At 37.9% G+C, this 19911-nt stretch overlaps 3 protein-coding genes across 4 annotated transcripts; 1 reads left to right on the plus strand and 2 right to left on the minus strand.

Annotated features, from left to right (window-relative positions):
* Nucleotides 1-910: 910 nt before the first annotated feature.
* Nucleotides 911-3587, plus strand: LOC125194309 (homeobox protein knotted-1-like LET12). The gene is made up of 6 exons (XM_048092453.2): nucleotides 911-1378; nucleotides 1887-2007; nucleotides 2459-2652; nucleotides 2745-2876; nucleotides 2972-3105; nucleotides 3178-3587. The coding sequence occupies exons 1-6, from the start codon at nucleotides 1046-1048 to the stop codon at nucleotides 3215-3217; spliced, it is 954 nt and encodes a 317-aa protein (XP_047948410.1). The 5' UTR covers nucleotides 911-1045; the 3' UTR covers nucleotides 3218-3587.
* Nucleotides 3588-4583: 996 nt separating this feature from the next.
* Nucleotides 4584-4985, minus strand: LOC125195078 (uncharacterized). Its single transcript, XM_048093279.2, has one exon. It carries the CDS (start codon nucleotides 4983-4985, stop codon nucleotides 4584-4586), a length of 402 nt encoding a protein of 133 aa, XP_047949236.2.
* Nucleotides 4986-7078: 2093 nt separating this feature from the next.
* On the minus strand, nucleotides 7079-14976 carry LOC125193259 (RAF-like serine/threonine-protein kinase 24). 2 transcript variants are annotated; one of them, XM_048091028.2, is made up of 12 exons: nucleotides 14739-14976; nucleotides 14242-14339; nucleotides 13420-13511; nucleotides 10151-13143; nucleotides 9858-10054; nucleotides 9684-9752; nucleotides 9425-9577; nucleotides 8765-8928; nucleotides 8505-8652; nucleotides 7761-7883; nucleotides 7588-7675; nucleotides 7079-7506 (listed from the first exon to the last, which is right to left on the minus strand). In XM_048091028.2, exons 4-12 carry the CDS (start codon nucleotides 13092-13094, stop codon nucleotides 7316-7318), a joined length of 4077 nt encoding a protein of 1358 aa, XP_047946985.2. In that variant the 5' UTR covers nucleotides 13095-13143; nucleotides 13420-13511; nucleotides 14242-14339; nucleotides 14739-14976; the 3' UTR covers nucleotides 7079-7315. The 2 variants fall into 2 exon arrangements, with proteins under 2 accessions (XP_047946985.2, XP_088912417.1); XM_089056291.1 differs by lacking the exon at nucleotides 13420-13511.
* Between the last annotated feature and the right edge of the window lie 4935 nt (nucleotides 14977-19911).

A 19911-nucleotide genomic window follows, 5' to 3' on the forward strand; every position in this document is an offset into this window, starting at 1 on the left:
ACATTTACTATAAGATCGTGTCATTTAGCACAATCTCATTGGCGGACTTAAAAAAAAGCAGAGAGACCAGTTGTATGTGGTTGCACGAAATGCTACCATGGTTAAGGAGAGAGAGATATCTTTATAATTTTATTTTTCTTTTTAATAACTTGATGATATGACGGTTGACCAAAAATGATCGATAAATATGGTCTTATGTATTGGTCTGACTAATATTAATTTTATTGATAGTAACTCGATTAACTCATAGCTCAAGGAGGATTGGCCTGAAACCTATTGAGTTTACCTTATTGACATCCCTAATTAGATTTTTACTTTCCAAAAAAAAGTTACAGAGATTGCAAAAATTTATTATTCATCAACACAATCGGAAATACATAGTATATTACCTTTAAACCCTAAAATATACCCACTTTATCCAAAATATCCGAATAATAAAAAAAACTACTCCATTGAATTCTTTACCAAAAAAATATTTAATTAATTCCCAAACTATTGAATTTTAGCCAAAATATTTGCCCCATTTTCCGGGTGCGAAGTCTTGACATTTTTCCCAACGTCATGCCACTGTATAACGCTCATACAAATTTTTGATGGGTGCTAGTCTCATCATACACCTCTACAGTATTATAGTAATTTTTTCATTTGTCGTTGTATAGAAATAAAGTGATTTTTAATAAAGAGTAACATATTTTTCTATTTTTATTTTATCCTCTATTTTATTATCTCTATTTTATTATTATTCCTTTCTTTTATTTAATACATTATATATTTTTTCTTAATTTCTGTGGAAAAAAATTTGCTCACTAGTAGTACAAAAGAAAGAAAAAAGCGAGAGGCATAGTATTCCCAATTGACCATTGTACCCCTATCCACCAAATGTAAAAGCTAGAAAATTTAGTCCAGATGAATGTTTTAAGCAAAGAGAGAGAAGAGAGTCCATTCTGCTATCTACACTTGGAACCCAAATTCAACTCTCTCTCTCTGTTTCTCTCAAAACAAATATTAATAGCAGAGAGAGAAAGAAGAAACACAGAGGGCAGCCATGGCATTTGAGCAGCAGGACCACCTCTCCCAGGAAATGCCCCTCTACTCCGACCACAACCACCCCTCCTCCGCCCTGTTCGACGACAAACCCCCCACCTTCAACACCAATTCCAGTTCCAATTGGGAGAAGGACAAGTGCAAGGCCGACATCCTGACCCACCCCTTGTACGACCAGCTTCTCTCCGCACACGTCTCCTGCCTCCGGATTGCCACCCCCGTTGACCAGCTCCCCAGAATCGACGCCCAGCTCGCCCACTCTCAGGAGCTCGTCTCTAAATATTCCGTCCTCGCCCACCACCCTCTCGATCACAAAGACCTCGACAATTTCATGGTAATCACCTTCCCAATTTCTTATTTCTCTTCTCCTCAATTCTACTTTCTTAATTCGCTTGCTTCCTAATTTGTTTTTCCATTCACCACCTCGATCTGATGATACGATTCACGGAACTACTGATTCCTACCCTTGCTAGTATATCTGTTTGTAGGAAATTAATCCTCTTACTATCTCTACAATAACAACTGCAATTCTTTACTTTTTAGTGCTTTGGAGATTGATGTAGCTCCACTTAAACTCTTTCATCTCCAAGATGGAACAACGCCTCTCTATCTATATATTTCATCTGTCCACTAAAATTGTAATAAGCACACATAGTTTCTAGATTACTGGGATAGTTTCTGATTGGAAAACATTAGTTTTTGCCTTCCAAATTGATAAATCTTGGTAAGACGTGCTCTTGAAGCACATACGAAACTCCAAAGTTTAACGAAACTTGAAACTTGTAGTATTATCGATTATGATGTTCAGAATCCCCGTGTCTTCAACTTCTAACTTTTTGCAGACACATTATGTCCTATTGTTATCTTCCTTTAAAGAACAACTGCAGCAACATGTCCGAGTTCATGCTATGGAAGCTGTTATGGCATGTTGGGAGCTTGAGCAATCGCTGCAAAGCCTGACAGGTCATTATCGGATTCAATTCTAGTTTATTATTGCAAGCATTTTCAGTTTAAGATCTATTTTTCCATAACCGAAACTCTATATCATAGTCACAGCCCATTTTCCTTCCGTTCAGTTATTTGCAAAAATGTGTGGGAGAGTGAAAAGGCCTATTATCAGTTTTAGGAGTAATATTGCTTTAAAAACTACACTCATGTCTAATTTGTTGGGCTACACAGCCTCTCTTATATAAGTATCTTGTGCTGCCCAAATATGCTCAGTCGCCCTGCTTAGGCCGCTGTTAATTTTCATTGGCTCTAAAAGTTATTTGTTTTTCATCTCAATAGGCCATGTGTGCAGATGCTTCTTTATCAACCTAATTCATCTAGATCATTCCTCATCGATTTCCCTGTTTCACCATCATGGATCAGACCCTAACATTTTGTGTTCATGTTTCGTGTATATTCTCAACAGGTGTAGCACCAGGAGAAGGTTCAGGAGCAACCATGTCTGACGATGATGAGGACCAGGCTGATAGTGAGGCTAACTTATTCGATGAAAGCCTCGATGGTGGAGACAACATGGGATTTGGTCCCCTGGTACCAACTGAAACTGAGAGGTCCCTGATGGAGCGCGTGAGGCAAGAGTTAAAGCACGAACTTAAACAGGTGAAAATAAAACTGCAAACACGAAGCTGCTTCTCCCTTGAGCCCAATTTTGAGTTTCAAAGTGTCTTAACAAAAACAATTGCACTTTCTAGGATTATAAGGAGAAGATTTTGGATATCAGAGAAGAGATACTACGAAAAAGAAGAGCAGGAAAACTGCCGGGTGATACCACGTCAGTGTTGAAAGCATGGTGGCAGTCACATGCCAAATGGCCTTATCCTACAGTAAGCGCGTTTTGACCTTAAATAACATCTCTGTGTTGAACTAATCAATCCTTTACTCGTCTCAACTCCTAATATCATATAATATGCTCTGCCAGGAGGAAGATAAGGCGAGGCTGGTACAGGAAACTGGTTTGCAACTAAAACAAATAAACAACTGGTTCATCAACCAACGAAAAAGGAATTGGCACAGCAATCCTTCTTCTTCTACTCCGAAAAGCAAGCGAAAGAGGTAAGTTCATCTCCCGTGTTCCCAGATCAGAAACTTTTTGACATCCATCTGATTGATTCTTCGATCATATAGTGGCACAGGTGATAAAACTGCTAATGAGCGATTCTCGTGAAGAACTCGTCTCGGTCTCAAAGTTAAGCTACAGACGGATATATTCTCCATCGTGTTGATCAGAAGCCACACCATATCAACAGCTATGCGGTCATGAACAGGAGAGGGGAAGGACTGGTGTGGCCGTATTAGGGTAATTTTTGGCATTGGACGAGAGGTGAAATCTTATATATTCCTTGAAAACATATAAATTGTTGCCTTGTATATCAGCTGTGGTGTTATATACCTAGACTTACACTAGTAGGATCCTTGAAAAGTTGTCTTGTTTCTTTTTTTTCTTTTTTTTTGTATCGATTGCCACAACTCAGTCCTTTCCGTGTTTTTGTGTATAAATTTGGTGGTTCTTATGAGTAGACGATGAATTCTATTGATTCGGAAAACTAGCATCAGCGCATGCTCCTATTTTGCTACTCCATACGTTCCAAATTTAAAAAATTACATTAAATAAATTAGAAGAGACAAATGAACTAGTAGTAGTAATTTTTACCAAAAAAAAAAGAAATGTGCCAATTACTTTGTGACGAGTTTTTGTGGGATGGTATATCCTCTATTTACCTACTCAAAAAGTGAAATATACCCTTTCAAAAATTAACACATTCCAAGATAAATTATTTTTTAAAATAAAATAATAGTGCAAAAATGCATTCCAAAACATAAAGGTATAACCTTTCCATTAATGGAGAGGTATAAGACTTTAGCTCTCCATTTATCTCTCCCCTTGGATATCCTATAAGTTGTTCAAGTTGCAAAGAAATACACTCCTTTGCAGTCGAGGCTTAGGCTATGGTATTTGGGAATTCACAATGCAAGTAGCTTCCCTCAACGGGGCGAGACTGCATTGCGACGTGCAAAATCATTTTGTCACATTTTTTACACTTCACTCCCTCTTTACACATTTCACTTTCTCTTTTTTTTTTATTAATTACCTTCAATTTTGTCAGAAATGGTTCCAAATGCTCAAACAGTGTTTACAGCCTATTTATATGCATTGGGGTGGGATCCGAACAATTCGGATTCTTGGAGCAAAGAGTTTATCATGCAACAATTAGGTTCTGGCAATAATTGCAATTTAAATTACCGTAAATTTTTATTTTGAAGTATCATGAAGTAGTTTTTCTGTTTTTTGAAATGATTGTAAAATTAAGTTAAGGTTGGAAATGTGAATATGAGATTGAAATAGGATATAGAGGTGGAAGTATTCAAATAGTGAGCTGTGATGTTAGAGGGAATAGTTTGATAAGTCAGCCGGCTGTCAAAAAACTATTTGGCCAAATAACATGATACTCAAAATTAAGACGATTTTCATCAAATATCAAAATAAATATCGTTAAAAGAAATTTATACATTTGAAAGAATGAATTGAATAATTAAGAAGCAAGAGCAGCATGGTTGATGGGCACACGAGGCCCAAACCTGGCGGAGAAACTGTGCAACGGATTAGCTTCTTCTTGATCGGCGGCGAAGTTGAGGGCGTAGCTCTCCGGCGAGTACTGAAACGGCGGCTGCTTCTTCGGACAGTGGCACAGCCTGCCTATCTTCCTGATCAAGTTCTTCCATTTGGGGCCCGCCACCACCTCCGACCACTGCTTCACTTTCTGGAATTGAGTCGCCACCCACGCCTTCTCATGTACGCCGCTTTCTTGCAAGAGGTACTTGCTTCCGCCGCCCCGCCCGAAGCAGAAACAACCGCTCGGGGCCGCCTCGTCATCGTCGTCGTTGTCGATGACGGCCGAGTAGGGCGTTGCGAAGCTCTCATGATATTTAGCCATCAAAATACGGAGTATATGTATATCAGACTTGATGATTTTGTGGAGGTTATATATAGATGCATAACACGCGTTTCTTGTGTGTGTTGAAAAATCGGAGAAGATGGGGTACCCCGTACCCCTTTGCTTGGAAGATTCTATAAAGGGGAAAATTAAATTATTGAGTAAGCAACGTGTGGGTGGATGACGATGGCCTGCTTGCCCTCTCAACGCTCAATATTGTTGTCAACTATCACTACAAATTTGACTACGTGCGCCTCATTATTAATTTTGCTTTGAGAGACTGAATTCTAGACTTGCTGTGTATTAATGGTACTAAAAAAGTCAAGAGTCGCGTAGCCTATGGGACTATGGGAGTAACATTTTCCTGGCCTATTATGGATCTTGTTAGTGGATTCCTTATTAACCTCTCTCTATTACTACCTGATTTACGTCCTTCTAGATGCCTTATTGGACATAAAACAATCATCACTTATATTATTTGCACTCGAGAGACTTGAGTTTTAGGAGATGAAGGGGTTAGAGTCTATATATTGGAAGGAGACTTCGATAATTAAAATCTAAGTACTAGGTAAGCGCACTCGTGAGAGGGCTTATGCTAAAGTCGTGACTTTCTTAACAATACTCGAGACACAAAATAGAGAATCAAGACTGAAACTTTGTAATTAGATCCACAAGCTCTGCTTTTCTCCATATTTTATCAACACTCAATTTTTCTTTTGTGCTATTTACACTTATTATTTAGTTAGCAATTTTAGGATTCATAAAGCAAACCCCTTTCGTAATCCAGATAGTGAATGATAACAATTCGAGATACTCAAGTGTTTTTTAGTCCTTGTGAACACGATACTCTAGCTAGCCTTTACTACGATATCTTTGTACACTTGCGGAATATTACTTGCACAAATTTAGGCGAGTCACTAGTTCTCGCTCTTTTTGAGCTTCCACCTTTATTCAAAACTAGCTTAATCTGACTGGAAACGAGTTAAACAGTCGCTATTCAATTTCAGTTCTCACGTAAGATTATGTCACATCACTCTCTCAAACATCTTATGGTGAGTAAATTTATTCTTACTATACAGTTGTTAAATGGTTTTCTCAATATCCTTTTTAGATTGGTCGCTAGTAACTCGATCGTGCGCATGTTTGTATGCAACAATCCACTTGGAGACATTTGTATAGCGTTGTCTCAATGATTCCAAAGTCCATTTATTTGCCCACTCCTGAATTTTTTGTTCTTCCTTGTTCAAATAGATTTAGAATATTTTGTCATAGCTTGACACTGGTTTGGTTGATACCCACAATTGCATTCGTGTGAAACACCAAGCAAACATTAGTGTTATATCTTCTTGCTCACTCTAACCCTATGGAGTGTTTGAAGCATTCATGTTGGTTTGTAGATCTTAGCTTGAGTTTTGAGATATGTTTTGAAATGAACTTTGATATTCATTAGAATTTGGAAATTATCAAAGTTGGGAAAATAATATTTGGGGTTGAATAGAAATTTTAGGATTGGAAAATATAATTAATTCTCAGTATCCTCCATAATGACAACAAAGGATAAAAAAGTAGAAATTATTATGAAAGAAGGATTATGTCATTATGTGCGGAGTAGCAAATGTAGTCACTGTTTATAGAGAATGAAAAATATATAAAAAGTATTTAAATTTTAAACAAAATATTTATCAATTGATTAGAGGTTGCGTCAAATGGCACAATCACAAATGGTTGATAAAATAAAGAGGAAAAGAGACCAAGTGGTCGCATATCACCTTCAAACTGGCTCAAGAGAGAGGCCATGTTTCCATTTTTATAAAATTGGTAAATGTTGATTGGGCAGGACTAGGTCACCGATAATGTGGTCTAAGGGATGAGTTGTGGATGCCCTAACCCAACACAAAGAATCAGGACCATGACGATGCAAATAATCCAGACAACTGTGGAACCACCGATGCTCGGTTTACAAGTTGGTTTATCAATATTATAAACGATCGACGGCTTCGTTATAAAAAGTAACATTGCAAGAATTTACGCCTAGCCAGTACTTCAATCAAGCTTGTTTACAATTCACTCCAAAAAGGGAGACAGGGAAGAAGAAAGTGAATGGTATACTAATATTTATAGTAAAGCATTATCCGAAATCAAAGGAGATGAGACTCAGGTGCATCAAAACTGAATGACAATCAATATTACAGCTAAAAATTAATTCTACTGAAAAATTCACATTGTCAGCATAGTCCCTAAAAGAGTTATCAAAGGAAACTAAGCAGACCTTCCCTACTCATGGAATGGTGCTTGGATCGAGCAAGCGGAAGTCCAAAATGCGAGAAAAATCAGCTTTTGGGTTGAGGGAGTTGGCCTTTCGATGGAAGCTTATTCGCCATAGCCCTCAACTCGTCAGCAATTTCTGTGAAATTCGGCCTCTCCCGTGGTTCAGACGACCAACATCTCTCCATCAGAGCTCTCCAATCAGGATCGCATGTTTCCGGCACATGAGGCCGCAATGTGTTGTTAACAATACCGCCTACAAGGTGAAGCACAAGGAATATGTTAAGAGTTGATGTTTGGGATGCAAGTTGATCTGAGATGAAGTTCACACTCATACCAATGATGGCCCCGTAGTGCAGATCTGCATAAGGTTCTTCTCCAGTGAGAAGTTCCCACATTACAATTCCGAATGAAAATACATCCACCTGTGGAACACCACATTAAGGAAGATTTAAGATGACTAAGTATTAATACTGTCATAGGGAGAGACAAACAGATATGAAAGACTACCTTCTCAGAGACAAGGCTACTGCTGCCATTTAGAAGCTCCGGAGCCATCCATGGAAGGGTTCCTCTTACACCACCTGAAATAAGCGTCTGGCATTTCACCTTGGACAGCCCCAAATCACCAACCTACATGCAGTCACACAGAGCATTATTTTCACATTGTAAAATGAGAGAGAGAGAAGGGTGGCCGTTAATGGTGAGAGTGATGCAAGAGTTTGTGATATGGATATATGTTCCAGTCCTCTCATAGGTTCTAGGTTGAGGATGCCTGTGCATGGGAGAACAGTCTAGCATAACATCCAAATCATTGAAACTGAAAAATCTAACGTTGATCCAGACCACCTATAAGATACGCACTAGTGCATGTTGCTATTTATCACAAGTGCTAGTCTGCAACATTGTTCATAATTGGAACATGTATCATGTACCAATTGATGGTAATGCCAATAATTGGTGCTACGTATATCTCTCTCTGCTTGCATCACAAAAAGGTTTTGTCATTTCAGAATATTCAAGTTTAGGCAGCAGTGCCTCCCACCTAAACCTTGTGAAGATACATTAGAAGGGCTTATGTAGAACACTGCATTTATAGAAGGGCTGGATAGTCTCAGAAAAGATGAACAGGGTGCACCATGTAGAGCACTACAGTTATTGAGAGCTCGTGAAAGCGACACGAGGTGTAATGATGGCAACAACTGTGAATAAAACGACATAAATATTTTCCAAATACGACAGTCAATCTCTAACCTTGCATATTGGTCGATGTGGGTCACGGAGATTGACCAATAAATTATCACTCTTCAAGTCAAAATGTACTATATTCTTTCCGTGCAAGTATTCCATTCCAAAGGCAACATCCATGCCAATCAAAAGGCGCTTGCGCCTATCCAGAATCCTAGTAACAGTAAATTTCAGCATAAAGAATGGTCATGGTTGAGTTTTAATGTCATTGTGTAATACTATTATTAAGAGAAGGTTTGAATCTATATACGCAACAAATGTCATACCTGTCGTTCCTCTGCAATGCATTTCTCATAGATCCATTCACCATGTATTCAGTGACAGTTGCAACCGAACCGTCAGGACCATCAAGCACAACTCCATAAAAAGCAACAACGTTAGGATGGTGTAAGTCGGCTAGCTTGATCGCCTCATTCCAAAAATCATCCCTCTAAAATATGCAAGAGATCACCAGTCAGATAAAATATACTCCCTCCGTCCTCCCTCCGTCCACCATTTAAAGAGCCATTTTGCCGTTTTAGGGTTGTCCAAGATTTAAAGAACCATTTACTCTTTTCCACTTTTGGTATGTGGATCCCACATTCCACTAACTTTTTACACTCACAACCCAAAATAAGACTAATACTAAAAGTGGGTCTCACATTGCACTTACGTTCTCCATTTACTTATCTTCACAAAGTAAAGCAATTTCCTAAAACACATGCCGAGTCAAAATGACTCTGTAAATGGTGGACAGAGGAGTACAGCGTAATTAATGTGACTAACATGGACAACACCTTAGAAAACAACCACATTTGGATGGTGCAAGTTATCTTACTTAGTTACCCCAATTAACATAGTGGTTTGATTCAAAATCACCACTCTTGTTAGATATATTGAAGGCCAAAAAAAAGAAAATTTGTGAACAAACTAACAAGGAGACGAACCATGCGTTCTTGTTCTGAAGGCTTCCCGAAGAAACATCTATCATTTATGCGTTTAATTGCAACATCAGTCCCTCTCCATTTTCCATGATAAACTGTCCCAAAGGTACCAGAACCCAATTCTCGTAACTCTTCCAGGTCACTGTTCTTAATAATCTGCCAAGAAGAAAAGAAACAGATTAAACACAGAGATCACATGATTTATGATTGATAACCTTCTTGAGAATCAAAATGGCCATTTGACTTAGGAGGAGGGAAGAACCTGTAATCGGCCAACGCCTGATGCAGGGAATCCAAGATTTATCTTCTCTGATAATTTCGTCTTGATTTCCTGCATAAGTAGTCAGACAAGTTAAGTCCCACAATAGCTGAATTAATGAACAAATATTTGTTGAAATATCAATTAGTCTTGTAAAAAGTTGGGAGGGTCACAAACATCAAGTTTGTCTATCTGCTCTGTTTCTACATTATTAGCAGGCTGTCCATCACGATTATGCTGGGATATAGGTGGAGAATCACTCTTCGGATGCACTAATGATTCAGGATTTGATTGGACAGATGAATGAAATACAGAGGCTGCCACGCCCTCCGCCACAGTTTGAAGTTCTCTCTTTATCTGTTCCTCTGCTGAATCTTTACGAGCAATGATAAAACTCAATTAGCACTGTAGTTGATTTACAAATAAGAAGCTTTTATTAGCACAAGGAAAACAAAAAAATCATATGGAACCTTTATTCGACAAACTTTGATCTGAACTCAGATCCCAATTTAAATTGTTATGAAGCTGGTAAGCTCCATCAGCCAGTGGAGTCTCAACTACTGAATCCCTGGAATCACTTGTTGGTGTTTCACTACTATTGCATTGACGATTGTCGGCAAGAGGATCTCGCAATCCTGCATTATCCCTCTTAATTTGAATCTTGCTTGGTCTGGGAGGAGGGTGATGAGAATCAGAATGCATAATCCATGGATCCGCATTAACAAATTGTGATGATGAACCATCTAAGATATCTCCAACTCCATGGGATGGTGATACAAATGACCCCTCATGAGCAGCATCTTTATCACCACCTATTTTGTGCAGTGGCCATGGAACATTATCATTCCATTCATTAATCGGAAGGATTCCTTCAGCTGTACGAGTAGACTCACCAACTGAATATGCAGAGCTTTCAGCCACGTCATCTGAGGGCAGAAGATTGACCCCAATTGCTGAATAAGGGTACAAATTAGGATTGCCTGCAGGAGGAGTTGGTGTCGCTTCATTCAATTCTGTAGATGGTAAAGTGTGCATGTTGAGAGCATCCCCCATAAGGATCTGGTTTGGCATGTTATCTTGTGAGTCTTCCTTTCTAAGATCTGCTATAGTCCTGCTATACACATTATTATATAAAACTTCTGAAGGATTTATCCGAAGATTATCCAACCTTCCTTCAATTTGTCTCTGATTGTCATATGCCAATGAAGTAGAATCATCTATAGGATATCCGGTAGGAACATTGGGAGGGTATTCTTTTGGGGATTCACGACCAGCATGGTCTTTCTGCAAATGCATTCCAACAGGAGCAAAATCATTATTCAACCGTCTGTTATAGGTTGCTTCTGGTATGACTTGAATTTGAGGCTGAACAACTAGATTCTGGACAGCACTGGCTTGGGAAGATGGGGGAGTATTAGCCATAATCACACCATGAGGAATTTTGACCCCACTTACGACACCCTGAGGAATTGTCACCTGGGAAGGTTCTGCCTTATGTAGAATAGTTCTATCATAAACATTCTGTCCCTTGACAACATTTCGTGAGACACCAATTGCCTCTATGTGAACCTTTCCGGATTCAGCCAATTGTTCCATATTGTCATCTGCCCGAGTTCCAGTTACGACAGGCCTAATTAAGGGCCTCCCTCGACCATCCAACATGAAACTAGTATAAACTGACCTACCATCAGAGAGGGTGCAAGAAGGGTTTCCCTTTTGCTCCTGAGCAGCTGTATCTGAATGAGCATGAGGTAATGCTTTTTGGCACATCTGGCAGTCCTCTATCCATACAAACCTTTCTGGAAGAACAGCTGGTTGAGGACTCAAGCCCCCTTCTGACAAAGCCATCTGCTCAAAATGTGGAATTTGCTGCCAATTATACATCCCTCCTTGTTCTGTTGCAGAAGGCTGAGATTGGTTGACATTGTATCCTTGTGCAGCAGGAAGTTGGACTAGCCTCGGCGGCATCATGTTTTCTGCATAACTCTCCACTTGAACATGTTGTGGTTGACCAACAACAGGAACAACACTCGGCCTCATGCCAATGGAGGTATTCATTGTCATGTGGACAGCAGGAGTGAAAGATTGAGGAGATGCTCCTGCAGCTATGGGCTGCTGAGTGAAAACCGGCCTCACGGTACCTAAAACTTGAGGAGGGAATCCCATCTGGGGAGGTTGTTGCACATAGTTAGCATGACACAAAGTTTCTTGATGAGGATCTGCATAAGTTTGCATGTATGGTGAAGATGCCGGATAACTCATAATAGTTGAGCCCTGTGGAACAGATAAAGGCACAGATCTCTCTACCTCTTGCTCAGAGATAGCACCCATAGCTATTGTAGGGCTAGTTTTTATCATTGGAATGCTTAATGAAGCAGCACAAGAGTCAGCATATGGCAGAGGATTAGGATCTATGTAAACCACTCTTGGTGCTGTATCATAAGGAACAACATTTCCATTAAGTGACAATGCACCCGTAGAAGACACACTAGCAACCTCCCCCAATCCATGGCTTAGGCTATCACCGCCTTCGGTATAACTGAAATCAGAATTCTGAGCAGAAATAGTACTTTCAAGACTCTCTTTTCTAACAATACAACCACCACCACTGAACACATCTCCTATGCCATTCACAGCTTCAACATACTTCTGCCCACCATCCTGCACATCTTCAATATGCCCAACTGACTCAAGATCTGAAGGTGAAAACAAAAATATTCTCAACTTAGCAGAACCATCGGAAGACCTCTCTATCAACTTTTCATATTCATCCATCATGTTCTCAAGGTCATCAGCGCATGAAACAGTTACAAGTGCATCAAGACCCTCATCTGGCAACTGATATTTGATCACCAAATTCTGTACATACATAGCTGCCATTTTCTGGACAAATTCACTAAATGTCACATTACTTCCAACAGTAATTATCCTGGTCTGCCCTCCTACGTATCTCAATGCCCCATCACTCAAGCGTGGAAGTATTTTCCCACCAAAACTACATAAAAACTTGACCTTCCGACCCGTTAAAGAATCATCACCACCGTCGTCACTAGTATGATCTGAAGTACTGCACCCATTTCGCATCCCATAATTATGACTCGTTGTATATACACCTAGTGGATTAACCACAGTACCACTCACAACACCTTGTTGGACTTGAGGGGGCGGCACAATTTGCTGAATCCATCCAGCAACCCCAGTGACAGCATTGTTAAATGCTACAGGCGGTACTGTGGCAGGGTAATAAACTGCAGGTATGGTGCCAGGGCTACCATCAGTGGGCGGGCTGGCATAATACCCTTCAACGGGCCTCCCAGACGAAGTTGCTGGAGAAATCCTAGGATCCTCAGGCACAGTTCTCATTATATTCAGTGGACGTAAATCTTTAGGTATAGAGTTCTGATCATAGGCCATAATTTATTCTTATGCGGATGCAAAGATTAGATTTTTCTCCATTGAATCCCTAGTGAAAACAACAACAGTGTGTAAATTCAATCTGTGGTATTCATATTCGCTGCATTCAATTGATGTAAAAAACAATAAAATACCAAAAACAGCAACAAATACAGCATATGCTAAATAAGTAGACAAAAAGTAAAGAAAGAGAGCGAATAATGTAGAGAACTGATTAGTTTTAATCAACCTCATGAGAATTGAAAGTCAGCAGCCACCAGAAATTTTTTAATGTTGCAATTGAAAAAAAAATATCTTTATTGCTAAAATTTAGATATAAACTCACTCCAAGCAAGTACACGAGCAAGCAATTTCTGCACTATGACTTGTATCGCCACATGAAGTAAATATGGATATTGAGGATTGACTTTTCCTGACCTGCATGCATAAGAGCTGCTCAACCATTCCAACATTCAACCATGAAATCTAAGAAAGACAAAACTTGGTTATCTCGTATTAATTTGAGAACTACTCCTTCTTAAATGGTGCAAGTCAAATAAATTACAGAAAACTCTTTTAGAAGCACATCCTCCAACAAACCATCACATTTGTCCACCGAAAAAGTTCAGTTGTATTCCTAAGTAACATAATTATGATTCATTATTTCTAAACAATATTTAACTCATCAGTAAATGTTCCTCCACTAGATATAAGTGTTGGAAAGAAAGATCTCAAATGCAAGAATCAAGAGGAGATTAAGAAGAATTTAATCAAGGAAGAATTTACTAGAATTAGATCAAAAATCAAGTCTAGTACTAAATAAATAAATCTTCCATGTCAAGCTAGAATTGGAGTCTATCAAGGGCTGTGTAACAATCAAATAAAGAACATCAAAGTATAATACAATGTAGTCGATAAACCTTTTTAGTGTTTTTACTTTTCCGCATTTTAATTCTGTTTTATACCATCTATAAATGTTAGAACTCTCTACTAGATAACATTGATGCTTAAAAATGAGTGACAGAGTATTAAATGCACCCCACATACACGCATCATTTTAACTTCTTTCAATGCATCAAGACAGTCGGACAGATTCTTCAATCTCTTAAATATATCCGACAAGACAACGCGATAAAAACAACGGGGTAAATACCCAAGTACACATTACCTTCATTGCATTGCTCGCGGCAATTGAGCCTACATCAATTCCCAGAATGGAAACAGCATACATTAATTCCCAGAAAGGAAACACCACAAATAAATTACCTACCAAGAGATCATATCCAGAGCACATAAGTCCAAAACAGCTTATTTACCATTTCTACAAATCAAATGAATATAGAAGGTCAGAGAATATGTAAATCCTACAAGCAGCAGTGATTCATAATAGAAGAATAGTAAAAGAGACTAGAAAGAGATGATCCAAATCGGAGAGGAAAAAAATGAGAAATAAAAATGTATATTTGGCATAACAAATCATACTAGGATTGTTTATGTAAATTAGTAATAATTGCATATTGATTCATAAACACTGTCAAGGGCTTATAAATAAGCTCCGATAAACACCGTCTTCATCAATTCAAAAGAGAAACGCACACAGCTATGAATGAGAAAATACAAAACAAAGTAGAAGGTGGTACGTATGCGCCGAGAGAAGAAGATTACCGAGATTTTGGAGAGAGGGTGAGTGGAGTTGGAGAATGACAAATAACAGAGAGGGAAATATGTACAACGGTCCAGCAATTTGATGCGTTCCTATTTGCGACGTCGGACGGTGGAGAGCGATTCAGAGCTCGACGGCGCGGCGGATTCGGAGGGCGGAGACGGGGAAATACAGAGCTCGACGGCACGGCATGAACTGATTTTGGCAATGAGGAAACTTAGGCGGTGCTAGATTTTAACATTTGCTTTTGCTAAGCGGTGAGAATAAGTCTTTTTTTTTTATGAGATTAACAATTAACAATTCCAATTTGGTTTTCACTTTTTATTTTTGTTTATTTTTTTGGTTTTAATATTTTTATAGCGATGTGTATAATTAATAGACTGCAACTAATACTATGATGACCCAAACAACACATAGTCATTGTGAATTTTCACTATGGGAAGTGAGAACAATAAAAGTGATATGTTAAACTATTGTCTTAATTACAATACTAATTATAATAAAAATTAGTAGTACTATCTTTAAGGATGAGGTACTGAACCATTGTTTTAACTATGTTGGATCATAAACACATTTTCTAATTGATAATGATAATAATAAAAATTACTATCATCTATAGACGCATTTTAACTCTTTTATTATTATATAGTAGGGGCATTTCATTTCCACTCTCCCCTATTCCGGCACCAAGTAAACGGAATCCTTTGGTAGAAGACTACAGACATCCGAATCAAATTTTAAGTTTGAATCAAAAGTAGAGTTAAAAGAAAAGTGTAGATAAAAAATAGCATGGGCAAAAATGCTTATCTACGAAGGAATCTCGAAATGGGGGTAGGATTCAGTTTTATCGGTTAGTAGTCTTTTTCATCTTTTGGGCTCCATTTTCATATCTAAATTAAATATATGACTATATGGGTGTGGTAGAGCTCTTTCGTGAGGGAGTTAGGTGATACTGAATGATGTGTTTCATAAAGTTGGGCAAGAAATATATAGCCAATCGACATAATACAAGTTGAATTATGGAGTATATAAATTGACTAAACCGGCAGGTTAACCTTTGGTTTTGCTCAAATATAGCACAACCATTTCATTTTATTTTATACTCCCCCATCTTGAGTCTTATTCGTTTTGAGATTTGTTTAAGGCAGTTAAGTCATCTTTATATGAAAAAAACTTTATTTATTCTCATATTTTATTTCATTTTTTTTTTTATTTTACTATCTCTTCTTTATAATCTTTTATATATTTCATACGTTCCATAATAATAATAATGAAGTCATTTTATCTTTAGTAAAAGTCAATATATTTTTCTCACCTACATTTTACTTCCTTTTACTTTATTTACTATATCTCTCTCATTCTTATATTTCATATTTTATTTTTTCTTTACTTAACCCATTTAATACAATTTTTTAATATTAATATTAATTTTTTAAATCACATATCTAAAAGAATTGGTCAAGTTAAATTGGGATGGTTTGGCGCATTAACTGAGAGGGGCAGCGAATCAATTTGGAGAAAATTAAGTTGTCTTTCCAATGAAATGAGCAAATCGATGTCACTAAGCAATGTCAGTTCCAGCATCATTGTTTATAATCATATTTGATTCGTCTAATATTTATGTTATATAAAGGGATGGAAAATTGACAACAGCAAAAGTTGTCGGAGTCGTCGTTGATAGGATCGAAGATATTAATATATTCCGATATTAAAATATAAATTCACTATTCGTTTTTGATAATGGAATTACCGGCGGATCTGGGCCCCTCCTCCGTGCGACTAATTTCCTCTTATCCAGACGTAAAATTACCATGTCCACTCCCTCCGTTTGCTCCGACGTCGTCTTAAAAATTGAAAAAATTTGTCATTTTCACCCTAAACCAACCTACTAATATATATTTCGTCCCTTTCGTTTATGAATCATGGATCTGTCACTAAATGGAGCAATTAGTTGTTCATCGATAAATCTGAGTACAATGATTGAGACATGTACATGTCCTAAAAGCTGTAATCATCATCAAGTTGCTTATCATATGTGCCTTTATAATTTGCATTCACAATACTCGAGCATGAAATGTTAGGGAGATTTAGAATATTGAACAAAAACGGATAATCTGAAAGTCGTGATAAATCACTTTCAGATCAAATCAATCGGTGGTTCTACCAAAATATTTGATGGATACAATTCAGAAGATTCAAAACTATAATATGTTGATATTCGAGATAGAATAGAACCAGAAGAATCGATCAGATTTTGAAGAAGACGAACCAGTGCATCTGCTGATGTGAACCAGTGCATCTGTTGGGGAAAAAACCGAAAATAACTAATTTTCAAAAGGTTTCCGAAATTGCAAATTAGTCCTTAGACTTTCAGAAATTACATTTCCGGATGAATTTCTTATACAACAACTTCGTTGGACCCCAGCCAGAGGCTGCCGCCCCTTGGACCCCGCTACCCGAGGGCGCTGCCCCCGGACCCCCGTCCATCATAATGAATTCAAATAAGCGTGCACTCCGCACTTCCATACTTATATGATGTATCATTATGATAATACTGATCAATCAAGTTAACCCAATTACACTAAAATATCCAACAATCCTCCCCTATTTTAGTGTAATCTTTGATTAACTAAAACAAGTCATCTCAAACATTCAAACTATTGCATAAATGAAATATCGTAACGATTGAATTCCACCTTAGTACATTACACATTTCAAATATTCGAATACCCCGGGTGTCTCTAAGGATTGAACCCTGGGAACTCACATTGAATACACGAAGATAATGTACACAAAAGTTTACATACGAATATGTTCTATCTTGACACTATATTTTACTAGCCTATGTCCTTATCCTTCATAAACATGTCGAAACCAAGTCCCAGCTTCTTGAAGCGGCTAAACTTCATGCTTATATAGGTGGCTCCTTTATTCTTGCACCTACATTTGCAATTTTTCAAAAGAACTATTAAGAATATATACATTCAACCTCCTTAACTTGTAGGTCCGAAGACATACCTTGGGACGATTTTCAAATGTGTTCCAATCTCTAAATATTAAGTCTTCCACATTGAATTGTGCATCTAGTGTCATACTAAATGGGAATTGGGTATCTTAATATCAGAGACTTGTAGTGGACTTTAATCCCATCCCTATAGCCGATTTGTGCACAAGATCTCTACTTAACCCTTTGGTTAAATGATCGGCTAAGTTATCATGAGTTCTCACAAACTCCACAGATATCACATCATCCATAATAAGTTCACGAATCATGCTATGTCTAACACCTAAGTGTCTTGACGTTCCATTATACACTTGACTATATGCATTAGCCAAGGTAGTTGCACTATCACATCTGATAGATATAGGCGATATCGGTTTAGGCCACAATGGAATTTCATATATTACATTTCTTAGCCATTCAGCCTCTTTACCAGCTGCTGCTAATGCCACAAACTCCGATTCCATTGTTGAATTCGTGATACAAGTTTGTTTCTTTGATCCCCAACATATAGCACCACCTCCAAGACGGAATACCCAACCACTTGTGGAAGAATGATCTTCCATATTGGTAATCCAACTTGCATCCGAATAACCTTCAAGAACAGAAGGAAATCCAAAATAAGTCAACATATAATCCATCGTTCCTTTTAAGTATTTAAATACTCGATTCATTGCTTGCCAATGGATTAAACTTGGATTATGAGTATATCGACTCAATTTCCCAACTGCAAAGGCTATATCGGGTCTAGTACTAATCATAGCATACATTAGTGATCTAATAGCCTTTGAATATTCAAGCTGATTCACAGCAACTCCTTTATTTGGCACGAGTTTTGCACTAGGATCAAAAGAAGTCTTAACTGGAGAACAATCTTTGAAGTTAAACTTTTCCAACACCTTCTCAATATAATGTGATTGAGAAATGGAAATTTCTTGTTCTCCATGTGTAATCTTAATTCCAAGAATCACATCAGCCTTCCCCATGTCTTTCATCTCAAACTTAGATGACAAAAATTCCTTTGTTTTAACAACTTGATCTTGGTCAGTACCAAAGATCAACATGTCATCCACATATAGGCAAATGATAACCCCTTTACCGGTAGCATCAAACTTGCTATATACACACTTGTCTGCTTGGTTTAATACAAAACCATTCGACAACACCACGTCATCAAACTTCTAATGCCATTGCTTGGGGGCTTGCTTTAGTCCATAAAGAGATTTTACCAACTTACAAACCTTATGTTCATTATCAGGCATGACAAAGCCTTCTGGTTGTTTGATATAAATCTCTTCATTTAATTCACCATTCAAGAAGACAGTCTTGACATCCATTTGGTGAATTACAAGATTATGTATAGCAACAAGTGCTAACAATAATCTAATTGTGGAAATCCTAGCAACAGGAGCATAGGTGTCAAAATAGTCAATTCCTTCCTTTTGTCTAAAGCTTTGGATAACCAATCTGGCTTTATATTTGTCTATGCTTCCATCCACCTTCATCTTTGTTTTGAAGATCCATTTACTATTCAAAGCTATACAGCCATGTGGTAAATCAGTCAGTTTCCAAGTACCATTTTGGATTATAGAATCCATCTCCTCTTGGATTGCCTCTTTCCAAAATGCAGAATCCCTCGAAGCCATAGCTTCTTTGTAGGTCATTGGATCATCACCAATAGTAAAGCAATATTGGTATTGAAAATTAATTTCATTTCTTGATCCTTCTATTAAGTACAATTGGAAATCATTTCCAAAAGACTTAGCTTTTCTTGCTCTACCACTTCTCCTAGCATTAGGAGGTGTGTCGATCACTTTTTCAGTTACACCAGAGTTACTAGACCTTGCAATCATGTCTCCTGGTTTAGATATAGACATGAATCTATCCTCATTGCCAAAATCAGCATCCCTTGACTCAATAATAGAGTGCACGGATACATAGTCATTGGGTTCTATAACATAGAACCTATAACAAGCAGAATTTTCAGATAGCCAAGAAACACACAATCTATACCTCTGTGACCTATGGTAATCATTTTAGGGTCAGTTAGTCTTACCACAGCTCGACAACCCCAAACTTTGAGATAACTCAGTTTTGGTGGTTTCTTATTCCAAAGTTCATAAGGGGTTATCTTGCTCCTTTTATTAGGAACTCTATTCAACAAATAACATGCT

This window comes from Salvia hispanica, chromosome 4 (genome assembly GCF_029641045.1).
Source record: "Salvia hispanica isolate PSC_SH4W2 chromosome 4, Shi_PSC_v1, whole genome shotgun sequence".
Classification (NCBI taxonomy): domain Eukaryota; kingdom Viridiplantae; phylum Streptophyta; class Magnoliopsida; order Lamiales; family Lamiaceae; genus Salvia; species Salvia hispanica.

Excerpts from the sequence above, each read along its gene's own strand:
- LOC125194309 (XM_048092453.2), top strand. The coding sequence starts at position 1,046 with ATGGCATTTGAGCAGCAGGACCACCTCTCCCAGGAAATGCCCCTCTAC. Across the intron at positions 1,379-1,886 it reads AAGACCTCGACAATTTCATG|ACACATTATGTCCTATTGTT; the intron begins GTAATCACCTTC and ends AACTTTTTGCAG. Across the intron at positions 3,106-3,177 it reads CCGAAAAGCAAGCGAAAGAG|TGGCACAGGTGATAAAACTG; the intron begins GTAAGTTCATCT and ends TCGATCATATAG.
- LOC125193259 (XM_089056291.1), bottom strand. The coding sequence starts at position 13,094 with ATGGCCTATGATCAGAACTCTATACCTAAAGATTTACGTCCACTGAAT. Across the intron at positions 9,578-9,683 it reads CAGGCGTTGGCCGATTACAG|ATTATTAAGAACAGTGACCT; the intron begins GTTCTTCCCTCC and ends TCTTCTTGGCAG. Across the intron at positions 8,653-8,764 it reads GCATTGCAGAGGAACGACAG|GATTCTGGATAGGCGCAAGC; the intron begins GTATGACATTTG and ends TACTGTTACTAG.
- LOC125195078 (XM_048093279.2), bottom strand. The coding sequence starts at position 4,985 with ATGGCTAAATATCATGAGAGCTTCGCAACGCCCTACTCGGCCGTCATC.